General features: G+C 40.4%; 1 protein-coding gene across 16 annotated transcripts in view; it reads right to left on the reverse strand.

The window, feature by feature from the left end:
- The window catches only part of ablim1a (actin binding LIM protein 1a), a 43,682-nt gene that overhangs the window by 3,696 nt on the left and 26,619 nt on the right, over positions 1-13,367 (reverse strand). For 6 of the 16 annotated variants that reach the window (XR_010165019.1, XR_010165015.1, XR_010165016.1 and 3 more), the window contains 18 exons: positions 11,975-12,101; positions 11,764-11,857; positions 9,479-9,566; positions 8,814-8,878; positions 8,253-8,297; positions 6,990-7,067; positions 6,657-6,815; positions 6,385-6,429; positions 6,060-6,095; positions 5,715-5,844; positions 4,670-4,789; positions 3,825-3,929; positions 3,269-3,316; positions 2,010-2,150; positions 1,211-1,296; positions 898-1,021; positions 630-691; positions 198-258 (listed from right to left, as the gene is read on the reverse strand). Coding sequence is in view for 1 of the 16 variants with exons in the window: in XM_063875146.1 (XP_063731216.1) it covers positions 198-258; positions 630-691; positions 898-1,021; positions 1,211-1,296; positions 2,010-2,150; positions 3,269-3,316; positions 3,825-3,929; positions 4,670-4,789; positions 5,715-5,844; positions 6,060-6,095; positions 6,385-6,429; positions 6,657-6,815; positions 6,990-7,067; positions 8,814-8,878; positions 9,479-9,566; positions 11,764-11,857; positions 11,975-12,101 (1,569 nt within the window). In the remaining 15 variants the exon portion in view is untranslated. Of the gene's footprint in view, positions 1-197; positions 259-629; positions 692-897; positions 1,022-1,210; positions 1,297-2,009; positions 2,151-3,268; positions 3,317-3,824; positions 3,930-4,669; positions 4,790-5,714; positions 5,845-6,059; positions 6,096-6,384; positions 6,430-6,656; positions 6,816-6,989; positions 7,098-8,252; positions 8,298-8,813; positions 8,879-9,478; positions 9,567-11,763; positions 11,858-11,974; positions 12,102-13,367 lie in introns of all 16 variants that reach the window. The other 10 variants (XR_010165007.1, XR_010165010.1, XM_063875146.1 and 7 more) reach the window with 8 other exon arrangements.

Here is a 13,367-nt window from a genome sequence, read left to right on the forward strand (position 1 = left end):
AAATCCCCTGCCAGGCTACATTCTACAACACTGTTCTCCCTGATGACACATTGTGTGACTCATTATGCAAATATTTTTTAAATGCATGTCCCGTTTATGTACACGTAGCAAGCCATTTCTGAATATTGATGCTGAATAGCTCTGGTGACATTGGCAAGAGATTTGCTTGTTGGCCACATTCTGGTAGCAGCTCTCACCTCTGCCTCCCCCGCACATGTCACTGTAGCTGTTGTACTGGGTGAAGTCTGTTGACTGGGGCTGCCGGAACACAGACAACAGTACATACAAATCAAAATATGAATATTTCATTGCTTATTATGAACCAGAATAAGATTTAAGAAGTATTAGGTAAAAAATGTGTTTATAATAACAGTTACTGACAATATGCAATGGATTTAACGTGACGTTTCTCCTTCAAATTGATCAAATGTTTCATGTTGGTAATTGTTCTGCATTTTACGGAAGCCCTGAGTGGCAAAAATATGCATCCTTTCCCCAAGTTATTTTTTGGGTGGTACTTTAGAAAGATTACCTCTACAAAAGATAAACTTGCCTCTTACAGCGTTAGTATTTAGCTATTTGTGAAACCTAACCAACAGCTATCTTTTTAAGTGTGAGTGAACTCTTACCCGATGCAACCCGTTCCTTCCATAACCAGGCAGAGAGTTGGTTTTGGTTGGAGAAGTTGGTTCTGGGTATAAATAATGTTGACATTTATTTTTAAAATGATGACTGGAAACAGGCATAAAACAATCACAAATGTAAGCTATTTCCTAACCTAGATATGTTACAGTTAAACAAATGCAAACATCCAAAAGTGTTATAAAGAACAGACCTTGTGATACAGTACATTGCTGACAACTCAAGCCCATATTAGCTGATAAAGCTGCTCTGTACCTGCGTCACAGTCGGTCTGTTTCGGGTCGTAGCGCTGAGCAGAGAGGCTACGTGCGTGACGCTCCCTGATCTGATCTTTTTCCATCTCCTCCTTCAGAATAAGCTTTCCCAAACCAGACTGAATCTACACCAACACACATTTTCACACATTTAATAATTTACAGTATATCCACACTTAACATCAATCTATGATATTTACAAGAGCTAAAGTATGAGAAATTGTTGGGATAATGTAGAGAAACATTTGACTTTTTCTTCCGGAAATGTTGAATAATATAGCTATAGGTTGAAGATTCAAGACAATCTCCCTGACCTTGCTCAGATGTTCCTCGTGGAGCTGCTTTTTTTTCAAGGTGTCTTCCTCCTCCTCTTCTCTGGATCGTCTAACCCCTTCTGAACCTACAACGGTTAACAGGCCAAAATAGTTATTTAAAAAACGTATATACATACTCACACATAGAAACACACAAGAGGAAACCATGCTTCACATGTACTTGTATGTCAAGTACAACTCGATGAAATGCTTCATCCACAGTTCACATTCAGACAAAGACACAACACTGAGTCTGCTTCACTTACTCGCTGTAGAGCAGTGAGGAACACACACAGTAAATGAGTAGTAGGTGGACGGAAGAACACAAATGTGAGACAGAGTTGACGAGACAGACAAACAGAAGGGATCGGAATATTTGGCTCGACTGACATGCTGTGAGGTTTACACTTCATCATTCATGTCAAGATTTTAGAGACAGAAAAGCACAATGTACAACAAACAGACAAGTTTGAAGTCAGTCTCAGTTATCTCTGTCCAAGTCATTTGTGGCACTACTGTGTAAAGCTAGTGCACCCATGATGTGCAGTAAGTGACGTAAAATAGCGAAACTGATGCTACCTCAAGCAGAAAATAATAAGGCAGCAACAGAAAACCAACAACGGGCAAATAAAGGCAAATACTTTAATGCCAGAATAAAAGCGTTAGCTCTGATTGAAGCGGGGATGCAGTTAAGCTACTGGGCAGCTGTAAGGGTGAAACAAGAGTTAGGTTGTGGTGAGTTGTTTATTGCACCACTAGAAGATAGCAGTGCAAGCATGCCCATCAGAGCCTACTGTACCTAATACAGCAAGAGAGCAAGGCCAGCGGTCGCCCTCACTCCGTGAGCTGTCATCCGGAGATGGAGCATGGGCAGCGGGGAAGGTGGCCGATCTGATGATCTCATCAGCAGACTTGATTTGACGTGCTATGGCATCTGTATCTAAGGTTGTAACCATAGGAACTGATCTATCAGTGTCTAGGTCAAAGTCACACCCACAGATAAACATTTCAGCACCATCTGATCATCGATCGAGGTCTTAACGAACATGAATCTTAGGTCCATGTGTAAATATATGCCAAACATTTTTTCCTAACAAGTCATTGAAAATTGGATAATGCCTTTTACTAACCACAGCTGTACAAGAGCCTTGGTGCTAATGAGACTTGCTCCAATAACATACTTTTAAGATTAATAAAGATTCATATAAAAGCCAGAATGTGTAACGTTTGAAAAATACTATGAGAAATGACCCTACTTTTAACTACACACATTTTAATAGCTAGTTGTCTTCTTAGAACCTTTCACAGAAGCATTATATTCATTAAAGGTAACTGTAACACTAGCTTCCAAATAAACATCACTGTTTACGCAGAATACAGACCTTGCTAACCAAGCTAACGCTGGCTGGAGCTAGCGTTAGCTGGTAACTCTGCTATGATAACAGTAGCTGGCAAAATAACAGGACGGTGACGGCCACAACAGCAAACTTAGGGTTTTAAAAATAATAGTCCATAAACCAAATGCTGAAATCGAGAAGGCTACTGACCTTTCTTATATAAAGTTGTTGGTATTATAACAATGGTGACTGTTCAACAGTTTCTACTTGTGCTATTGTTACATTACTTTATACCAGCCACAGATATAGAAGAAGTTGTGGTGTAATTCCTCTCACTCTTAGTCAGGTTGCAAATGACTCTTCAGGAATTTGAAGAGTCATTATCCTGTAAATTGTCACAACTCAGCAAAGGTTACATAGTCTCGCTTTGAGACAATTGCTACTGTGACTTGTTAAGAGACAAAGTGCAGTGTGTAAAACAAGCTACTGGTCAGACAGAAGTGGATTGGAGACAGACTTCAAACAGTGCTCATACATTGACACTGGAGATGACAGTAAAATGAATACACAGTTTGATTTCATTAACAAAATAACTTTGTGTAAAGAGCCCTGCTCAATAACATAATTACACTACATAGATGTATTACTTTGAACTTATACTCAGACATTTTTGTCATTCATTTGTATAGTCTAACAGGCTGTACAAGAGGAGGAAAGGTACCGTGTTGTTTGTAGATGGGGGGTTTTCTGTAGATGTTGCTCCCTTGATCTGAAAACATTCAAATACAGACAGAAAAGTAATTTCTCTGAGCAAAAAGTGACACTATTTTAAACACAAAGCAATGACCATGCATAGGGACTACACTGAATTCACCGTTTTTTCTGCATAGTGAAGGAGGGGAAAAAGCAAAAGCTGATCCCAAATGGCTTATAATGACAGACAGATGGATAGATAGATAGATAGATAGATAGATAGATAGATAGATAGATGGATAGATGGATAGATGGATAGATGGATAGATGGATAGATAGATAGATGATGGATAGATGGATAGATGGATAGATGGATAGATGGATAGATGGATAGATGGATAGATGGATAGATGGATAGATGGATAGATGGATAGATAGATAGATAGATAGATAGATAGATAGATAGATAGATAGATAGATAGATAGATAGATAGATAGATAGATAGATAGATAGATAGATAGATAGATAGATAGATAGATAGAAAATAGGGACGAGCAGTGACAGGGTGCGCTCCAGCTCCTACCTGGGAGGTGGAAATGTTTAGGGGTCAGAGAGAGAGGCGGGGTGACCGGCCGGCTGTCGGGCCTGAGCGGGAGGGGGGAGCTCCGGCCACTCAGGGGGTCAGTGCCTCCAGTAAGAAGAACCAAGAACAGAACATAAGCAGGGATACTAAAGGGGAACCACAGTCTGAGCGGCACAGCACACGGGACCAGCTGAAGTCATTTTGAGCGGATGGGAGACATTCTGGTAGTGTTTGATGAGTGCAGTTAATGGAACTGTGTGCGTCATGAAGGAAAGCACAAAAGCGCAACAAACTTTATAATAGCGAGTTGGGAAATGCACTAATTCATGAACTATAATGTATGTTAGTCTAAACTATAATGTGAATTCACAGTTTAATAAGAGTTCACAGTGAGGAATTTAATGACTCCACAGAGCATGCAATGGCAAACTAATATTACAGAACCTTTTTCTAGCTCAGTTTTACAGTTTACTGGAGTCTAGAGACTCATTATGTCAACGCCAAAAAAGAAAACCTGTCAGTTTGGATATTGGATTTGGATTAGTGGTATCTCTCAAGTGCATGCAAAGCTGCAAAAACACAAGCACAAAGAGCCTGTCAGCTACTTTGGCGGAGGCTGTGAAAGTCAAAGGTGAAGAAGAAGAGCATGCGAGTTAGTGAATAATCAATGACTTGACTAAATGGGTATGACCATTCGGGAAGACAGATATATTCTAATGAGAAATGGCGATGGATCCAGAATGACAGATGGGGCAGTGACAGGGAGGTGGCGTCCCAGGTGGGGATGAAGGTGATGCGTTGACTTGGGGGGGGGGCAGTGGAGAGAAGTGGAGTTGGGCCCTTACCTTGGCTATGGGGGAGGAAGTGGTGTCTGAAAGGGGAGGTGGGGCGTGAGTCACTATTTCTGGAGCCCACACTGTTACTGCACAAGGAGGAGCAGAGCTTCTGCATGCCTGTCAGAGCCTCTGCAGGGATTGAGGGTGTGGGACAAGGGACAAAAACCCCAGGAGCAAACCAGGCAGTGGACGGTTGGGGGGGGGATTGAAGGTGAGAAAGTGAGGAACAAAAGAAAAGGAAAATATACAGGAATCAAAGGTCGAAAAGAGGAAATAAAAGAGATAGCGAGTATTCAAGATAAAACAAATAATAACACGTAGAGAATTACATTTAAAGAGACAGTTCAACCCAAAATCCATAACACATATTCTTCCTCTTATGTGGTATTTATCAATCAAAATATTGTTGGAGACATAAGATGTAGAGGTTCATAGCTTTTTTTAAATATAAAATAACAATATGGCAATTTCTGCTCAAAACACCAATGAAGAAACATGTGAAAAACTAAACAGAAGTGTCATCTAGTCAAGAGCCGGCAGGCATCTCTGCGACTTATATTCTCCTCAGCAACCTACGCCAAGCAATCTATATTGATAAATAGCACTAGGTAAGGTGGGAAATATGTTTTTTTTTCCGTATTTCGGGTGAATCAGAATATCAGAATACCTTTATTCGTCCCTCAGAGGGTAAATTTACAAAACTGTCCCTTTAAAATCAATCTTCTGAAAGAAAAGATTATTAAACTCAGGAGAAATGGTGGTTTTAAAGGCGCAAAATTAACTTTAAGGTTATTATTCTGCGCACGAATGGATGGCCCATCATTTGAAAGCAAAAATAAATAACATAACCCAAAGTTAATTTTGTTGAAGTTCCCCCTTAAAGAAAAGAAGATCAGAAGGACGGAAGCTTGAACCTAAGCTGGAGGGTCAGTGAACTCATCACATTTAACAACTGTGGTCTACCTGACTAGCAATGAGCATTTTTATAATCTCATTCTTTTATGAACAATGTAACAATACACATGTGCCATCAGACGCACAAACACATACTCACCTGGCCTGTGGAAATGCTGAGGGGACCGTGACAGAGTGGGGGTGTAACCATGGCGATTATAAACTGGGGACCCTATGGAGCCCTGACTGGTTGACCTTTGGAGGATGCGTTCCCTCCTGTCGTAAGAACCCTGACACACACACACACACACACACACACACACACACACACACACACACACACACACACACACACACACACACACACACACACACACACACACACACACACACACACACACACACACACATTATTATTATTATTACGACCTGCTTGTGATAATAAAGATGTGTACTGCATTTACATCACACGCAGGTGAAAGTGAAATTAAAAGTCTATCCTCACCTCACCAGATGGGGTTGGCGACATGTTCCTTGAGGTCTGGGAAGAATAAAACAGGTCAGAATTATAACTGTTGACAAAGACCCTCTCTTAAAACAAGATCATTAATCTAGTTAACACAACATTGCTCCATAGAGGCAACAGAGCCCAGACAGCCAGGCATAAATATCAATTAAACCACTTTTAAAAAACACCACTAAGTGCTGATCTTTCACATTTTGCAATCTGTGTAGCTGAAACGCACATGGTCTAATTTTTATGTGACGCACACCTCTGCTCTTTCCTTTAAGAACATTTATCATCATCAGCACAGGTGGACATATCTTACCTTGTCATCGGGCAAGGGGGAACGCTCCCTCCTGGCAGTGTGGAGCTATGAGGGACACAGATGTTCAGTAATACATAAAAGCTTTGAAAACAGCACAAAAAATGCCTTCTTTGTGTTAATTATTTATGTTTCTTAAAAGTCTTACCAGAAGAAAACTAAGCCAACCACAAAACAGAGGATCATAACAGGAAAATGTATCTTGATGCACAGTACTGTTCGTGCATAAAGATGGCATGCTTGCAGGAAAAAGTGCATGCGGCCTGTGTGTTTACCTCTCCCACACTCTCTCCTCTCTCGTCTCTCTCATCCAGGGAGGTGGTGTACAAAGGTTCATAGGTAATAAGATCAGGGCGCTCAATGTCATAAATGGCTTTGACTTTTGGAATGGCAGCTAGGTCTCGGTAATCAAGGATCTCATTGTCTACTTTTGCCTAGGGAGACAAATAAAGACAAACATGCATACACACACAAGGGTAAAGGGAGATTACTACTGTGGACATTTCTATAATTGACACAGTCAAATAGGATGTTATTTATAAGGGAATTTCTGACGAGTAACAACAATTTTTACATCTATTTGGATGTAAGTCTATAACATTTCTTACATAGATCGTGTGACCCGGTGAGCCAGGTATGCTTGAACCAGGTCTGGAACAAATGCTCTCGGATGACGACCTCGTAGGCTGGAAGAAGAAAAAGAAACACACAAGTGTCTGTTAGTCATGATAAGTCTGTCAGGAAGTCTCCCATGATCCACAGCCCCCTGCCATCTGCCCACCATGATTATTACCCAAAACACTTCAACATCACACTGTTCAGCTTTTACATTGTATGAGCGATGAGGGGGAATTGCAAACCCTGTATTTAAGTTTCATTAATAACATGAGGTACTTGGAAATACTAACATGTCATTTCATGATTAGGTCATTCATTTGCAAATTTGCAAATTGAATGAGTGCTTTTATGCACAGTGATTCTATGTCCTCAAAAACGTCATGCCTGTTTATTGTAAATGAACAGTTTGAATGGCATCAGCGGGACTGAATGTAGCATAATTAAAGGGATAGCTCAGGTTTTTCGAATTTGTGTTCTTATCCATATTCAGTGCACTTCCTACAGTTCATGGTGGTGGAATTGAAGCTGTTATTTAAGCTCTTGCCAAGGTCATCAGATTCTATTGACAAAAACAGTCATTTCACCACATTAAACACAGATGTGAACTATAACTAAAGACAAAATATTACACAAATGAACAAACCGTTTTGGGCAAGGTGGACCAGAAAACCTCTGTAATCCTTGTAGAAGAATTATTGTTTTTGTCAATGGAGTCTGGGGGCTTTGAGGAGAGCACAAATGGATGTAATAGCTTCTGTTACCTGCTAGAGCGGACTGTCTGTCAGCAGGGTAGAGTAGTGGAAATATTTGAATTATAGCGAATACATCAACCAATATTCTAGGTTTTTGTTGGGATTTTTTTTATGTGTCGAAGATAAGTTCCGCTTAAGTTCTATACAAGTTCTCATGTGTGTCTCACACCTTCATACACTGACTACAGACCTCATAAAACACCACTTCACAGAATAAACTATCCCTTTAATGAGCTTTTCACCTAACAGGTAAAATGGGGATTTGGAATTCATATTGATATTGTGTCTGCTCTTTCAAATTTGTGCATATCTTTGTTTAATGCACTTTGATATGAGCTTAGAATAAGGCGTTGAAAGACAAGACTGAATGGCTTCATATGACACAGAGTGGGCACTGCAGGCTGTCTCCAGCAGATGGCAGCATGCAGTGCAGCACAGTGTCCTATGTACATGGTTGAACACAGGATGATGCCATCTCATAGCCAATAGCGAATACAGTACCTGCCTTTCTGTTTTTTGGAGGAATAAGAGGGACGGAGGCAATAGCTGTGGAGGAAGGGAAAGGGGGGGTTCACAGGACATCACACAGGGGTTGTGCCACTCTAGCCCGACTCACAATTCACACATACATCAAGCCTTACATGTAAATATTATGCACATGAACAAATACATACACACACACACACACACACACACACACACACACACACACACACACACACACACACACACACACATACACATACACATACACACACACACACACACACACACACACACACACACACACACACACACACACACACACACACACACACACACACACACACACACACACACACACACACACACACACACACACACACTGCCTCAATAGGCAAATTATGTCCAAAGCGGGTTAAGGTTTGACAGTTTACTGATGGAGCTGGAACAGCTAATGCAGAATCCCTCGTTACATATTCCACATTTTAATATTTTCCTGAAAAACATGTGTCATGAGACAGGTGTTTTCAGTCAGGACAAAGTTAGGGACAATGGAGTGAGTGAGGACTAAATTCCTACCCGCTCTCTGTGTCTCTCCTCTGTTCGGGTGGTGTTCTTGCACCCAGGATGCCACACCGTTGATCCTGAGGAGGAGGACAGAGAGAAAATATAATTAGGGCAACATATAGTAATGCAGTATATTTACATTATAATTACACATTTCCATATTCTGCGAAACATACAGATGGGCGACAAATGGGGTGTTACATGGGTTATCGACAGTCCTAAAGGCTGTCTAATACACACCAGGTACACAGCATGTTGGAGGGAAAAAAAGGATTATGCAGAAGATGGTTCAAAATCCTGCATACGGTCAGTACATAGTGTATTGTAATGTGCACCATGGATCAAGTCAAATAATAATTACCAGAATGAATTGCACCATCATTAATAGTGACTTGTTTTTCCTTTCTTTTTTCATAAATGATTAAACTAAATTGATGGTAAAAAAAAAAAGATGTTTGTGGTTTGAGTACATGAATATCCTTTTAAAGAATTGTGTTTCATCTCTTCAGTACTTTCAGATACTTATCGAAGGAGTCAGTTGTTCTACTAATTATAGTAAAACAAGACATTTAATGCCTAAGCAGACACCAGAGGAGGAGCAAGCAAATCTGCAGTTTCTGTTTAACATTTACCAAAAGTCTTCAGGTTGCCGTGACAATGCACATATTCCAACTCACCTTGCAGATACATCTCTTCTCCTTCTGTGAACATCTGATTGCACCTGCTGCATCGCGCACAGCTGGGGTGGTAGTGCTTATCTCCGGCCTGGAAAACACAGAGCGCACAAAACAGACTTGACATCACAGGAAAATGAAGATCAATGAAGCCTGCAGTATAGTGAGCGAAGCGCAGCTGCGTCTTAGAGGATAAAAACCCAACACTTTACCTGCTCTTAGCTACACTTCTCTTTTACCTCTGAGATCCTAAGCCCTGATAGTGCAAGGGGTGGTTTCATCAGATCTTGTGTAACCACTCTCACCTCCTTCAAAAACAACTGCTGATGAAATTGTTGAACAGGGCAGCTGTTGGAGAATATGGTCCCCTCACATTGGTCTGCAGGTTTAATGTAAATATTTGTTTCTCAACAATTCATGTGAAATTATTTAATGTTTTTCAGACGATGGAAGAAGTACATAGATAATACAGTAAAAAACCTGCATTGGAAATTCTGTTAAAGTACTCACAGCAACAAAACAAATCTTCACTACATAAAACAGTCCCTTTTAGAGTCTTAAAATATGGAGAATTCAAAGACCCAAAAGAAGAAATGTCTTTGTTATCTTATGCACAAGAGATAATACGTTATTATCTTGAGCTACAAGAATCAAGAAAATTAGCTTAAATAACCAGTAACTAACAGTAAAAAGTAAATGAAAAGTATAACATGTTCTTCCTTAAATGCAGTGAATGAAATACTCAACTAATGTACTTTGTCTCAGTGCTTGTAATCTGCGCAATGACAATAATGTAGAATCTAATCTAATCTAAAAGTTCCTCAAAATTGTACGAAAATGTTACGTTTTTTTAATATGACATAGCCAACCTGCCCTCAATATGACAATGTTCCTCTTTGTGATAACCTGCATAATACCACCCAATAAAACGACTTGGCAGCTGGAGCGTCTGAATTTCCCTCTGCATCAATGTGGCACTTTGCATGCAGAGAGCACCCTTATAACGCCAATGTGAGACTTTGACCAGGGGGTGATAAAATACCCAAATGAAATTTTCCCCACTGTATAACAACCCTCTCTCAGTAAAATTTCAAGCGGGAAGTGGCCACTCAGAGATATGGAGCCTTGTATTTGCATTTGTACATTTGACAAAGCAGCTATATCGAGCACTTCACAGCTCTCTCCCAATACTCTCTTCACATACATTGTGAAACAGAATATCTCTCTCAGGGGTAATCAAAGTACTTGTGCTATATGTGTAGTGTGCCATTAAAATACTTTCCATATTCCTCTCAGCTTTTAATAACTGGATTAATTACCCCTGCATTAATAAGCCATTCACATTACCCTCCCAGAGGAGTATGCAAACCCACCGATGTTCTCAGTGGTATTTGACCCGGGTCTTGGGTCAGCGATTAGATGATCAGACAGACTGCTGTGGCTTTGGCACCACTGATCCATTGGCAGCATCTCATTGGTGAGATGCCTAGGCCTTTTACTACTGTCACAAAGTCCTGCCCTAGTGCTGGATTACTAAAAGCATGGCTGGCTGGCTAGCTGTGACATTTTCGTACAATTTAATGACACATAACTCCGTGTCTGATCGGATCACTGTCTGCAGAACAGACACGTAGCACTTGTTCAAGAGACCCGTGAGCAGAGCTGTTGGTAACACTTTATATACACTCTTGGATAAAAACAGTTTCATAAAAGCCACATGACATAAAGTATTAATGAGCAGTGATAACTTCTGAAATGTCACATCACATTAGGTGTTCTATGAAATATTTAGATATCATTTGTGGCAATGCAAGCTTGTATGTGCAAGCATTTGTACTGAGGCAGAGCTAGAAAGATGTAAATATCTCCTAAGAATTAATGTTTTAGTTGAAAACCATCATGTCAACAGTGTATTTGGCTCTCCGAGCAAGAGATTAGACTGCAGCTTATCAAACTACATTTCACAATTCCACTCTGAGGCATCATCCCCTGTCTGTGTGGGAAGCAGAATTTAGATTTTACAGCAAACTCCTAAACTGTTTCAAATATGAACCTACATCCACTTAATAAAACATTAATTTAAAACCTGAAATGTATTTCCTAAATGTGTCTGGTGTGGTTGTAATACCTAACTAAAGATTCAAATCCAACTAGAAACATATGTTCCCGTAACATACCTTAGGCAGGATTCATATGAAATCCAGATGCAATATTAAGTCCATCTGCCTGTACTAGGCAACCATCAGAGGGATGTTGAAGTTGAAGAATATGACGTGTGTGTGTCTCACCTCTAGCACCTTCCCCGTGATGAACTGATGACACGCCTCACACTGAACTCCAAAATGGATCTGGTAGTCCTTCTCACAGTAGGGGGCGCCATCCCTGAGAGGAGAAAGACAAATATAAACAGCAGGGACTTTAATACATGTCATATTCTGTGGGAATCTATGGTGTGAACCTTACGAAGGCTTGTAATTAAGGTGAGTATGAGCCGCTTACTTGCTGATGTACTCCCCGGTCAGCACCTTGTTGCAGGCCTTACACTTGAAGCAGCCCAGATGCCATTGTTTGTCCAATGCTAGAAGAGCCTGTCCGTTCTTGATGTCTCGACCACATCCTGCGCAATCTGCGAAAAACAGCAAAAGTTGTTTAAAAACTGAAAAGATCAACTGTTCTTAAGATAACAACTACAAAACAATGCAAAATCAGAGCAAGGAAATACCTAAAAATCAAATGAATGCCCCTTTGAAGGTTTGTTTCGTGTGAAATTAACACTATTACACATCAAATGCTTATAATAGCATTGGAAGAGTGAGACGTCTTGTCAGTTCTGACCCAAGACACTAGATGGTGACAGAGTGTTACCACCAAGGTTCTGACAACTGCCTCCTTTTATCATCCACTTCTCTCCTACCATGGCTCTAAAAGCTCACTCCATATCCAAGTGGGATCCCGAGGCTTTAAAAGTGCACGGGCTTGGTTTCTAACCCTATAATCTTCCTGTCATCTCTTCTTTAATGAATAGAGGATGAAAGCAACACAGAGCCCACTGCAACCACAGGGGACGATAACTACGTAAGGCATACGAGGTTGTGATGACGACGTGAGGAGAATCAGCATGCCTTATTCATAAGTGACCTTGTCTAAAAGCTCTTCAAACGCCAACAGAGATACCAGTGGGGGGAAAGAGAGAAAGAAAAAGAACAGGAAGAGGAAGAGTGGAAAGAGAAAGAAAGAGAGTGATGAGAGGAGGGGTTTGAGGGCTGCACGTTCGCTGTGCCGGAGGAAAGGAAATGCATGGCCATGCATTATTTAGCAAGACCTGTCTTGGTGTTAGTCATAAAGGAACATGGCTGGTCTAAGACAAGTCTGAGTTAACAGAGAAAAGGAGAGAATGAATGATACTTCAACATTATTCAGTCCTTAGGCATCACTGGGTAGTGTGGGAACTACATACAAAGTGTTTTCTCTACAGTAAAGTGGAATTGTTGACCCAACATCTACCTTCTTTTCTCTTAAAGGAATTGTTTGACATTTTGGGAAATGGGCTTATTCCCTAAATTGCTGAGAGTTAAAAGGAGATGGAAAATACCAATGTTATGTCTCTCTATTTAATATAAAGCTACAACCAGCAGTTGCAAGTTGCTGCGGGTAACAGCTAGCCTGGCTCTTTTCAAATTTACCAAATTCTTCCTACCAGCCCTTATTGATTAATTAATTTAAGTATGTTAAAGGTTGGAAACTCATCACTTAGCGACACTTTCAAATACAAAACCCGTATTATTTTAGCCCCCTATAAAAGGGGGAAGGAAAATATTCTAGATGAGCCTTATGGTAAACACATTTTCCCCAAATTCTGCCTTACATTATTAGATCTTTCACTTTGTGGAAT

The sequence above is a fragment of the Eleginops maclovinus genome, chromosome 22 (genome assembly GCF_036324505.1).
Source record: "Eleginops maclovinus isolate JMC-PN-2008 ecotype Puerto Natales chromosome 22, JC_Emac_rtc_rv5, whole genome shotgun sequence".
NCBI classification, from domain to species: Eukaryota; Metazoa; Chordata; class Actinopteri; order Perciformes; family Eleginopidae; genus Eleginops; species Eleginops maclovinus.